We start from the raw sequence: 1,185 nt of genomic DNA, 5'->3' as shown, positions 1-1,185 counted from the left end.
GAAGACTGAGCATGACTGTTCCTCAAGCGTCTGGCTCCAAGGCTCCAGGAAAAGAAAAGAGATGGCCGAGGAATGGGGCCAATAGAGGGACTAGGGCAGTTGGGGGCATCTTCGGGAGCCAGGTGGGAAAAAGCCATCTGTGAAAGAAGCAGGCACGCCTGAAGTAAAACCAGAAGGACTCTTATAGAATGAAATCCCAGACCCGAAGAGAGCATGGAGATGGAGGTGGGTAGGGATGCTGGCTGACCAGGCAGAAAGAACTCCAGGATCCCAAACGACAGATACTTCCACTCACCTGGTTAGTGACCTGAAAACGAAACAGAGAACACGATTTAGAGACAAAATGGTCTGGACTGGCTGCAGCAGCAGTCCAGTTCCCTCTATCTCGGCTCCAGGCCCGGACCTGAGCCGTGCTCACCTCAGGATTGGCCTCCAGCGGCAGCCAGCGCTGACCCTCCATGGCCCCTCTGCCCGGCCCCTCTCCAGCTCTGACAGCCAAGGCTGCTGTGGCTGTAGCTTCCGCCCCCGCGCGCCTTGACCTGGCACGGTCCAACTCACAGCCTCAGGAGGAGTACCCAAGGATGAAGGTGAATTTGACAGCCATCTAATCCCTTCCTCCCTCTCTGTAGAGCCATATTTAATGCTTTATGATTTAAATTAAAATGTATTCAAGGAAGAATGGGAAAAAAGCCACCCCTTATTCAAGAGTAAAGAATCTGAATCACAGCCTGCTCCCCTCAGGCTTGGACTCTTCCTATTCGTGCTGAGCGCTTGCGCTCTAAGCATGATGCGCTGGTCTGGAACCACCAGTTTAGGGGTCTCTCCTTTAACTGCATCCTCTGCTGGAGGCGCTAGGGGGTGCACTGCTGAGTCCTATCCTGTGAAGGAGGGGTGGGGCCCAGCCACTCACAAGCACAAGTCCAGAGGCACCTCAGGATTCGTATCCAACTGGGTATAGAAGTAATATGCTGGCTTTCTATTGTATTGCAGAAAAACGAAACCAAATCCACTGCCATTGAGTAGATTCCGACTCATAGTGACCGTATAGGATGGAGTAGAACTGCCCCATAGGATTTCTAAGGCTGTTGGTGTTCGGTTCAAACCACCAATCTTTTGGTTAAGCAGCCAAATGCTTTAACTATTACCACACCAGAGCTCTGCTATTGCAGCATGGCGGGGGGGGGG

The 1,185-nt window shown here is 52.5% G+C and overlaps 1 protein-coding gene across 1 annotated transcript in view; it reads left to right on the top strand.

The window, feature by feature from the left end:
- Window positions 1-458: 458 nt before the first annotated feature.
- COMMD6 (COMM domain containing 6) overlaps window positions 459-1,185 on the top strand; it is a 40,579-nt gene continuing 39,852 nt past the window's right edge. The window contains 2 exon segments of the mRNA XM_042781040.1: window positions 459-587; window positions 674-880. Coding sequence (XP_042636974.1) covers window positions 459-587; window positions 674-880 — 336 coding nt within the window.

Source organism: Orycteropus afer, unplaced genomic scaffold, assembly GCF_000298275.1.
Source record: "Orycteropus afer afer isolate SDZICR_OR568_19922 unplaced genomic scaffold, OryAfe1.0 scaffold00081, whole genome shotgun sequence".
Taxonomy (NCBI): domain Eukaryota; kingdom Metazoa; phylum Chordata; class Mammalia; order Tubulidentata; family Orycteropodidae; genus Orycteropus; species Orycteropus afer.
The sequence above is the reverse complement of the archived record's forward strand: the minus strand, read 5'-3'. Positions and strand labels throughout refer to the sequence as shown.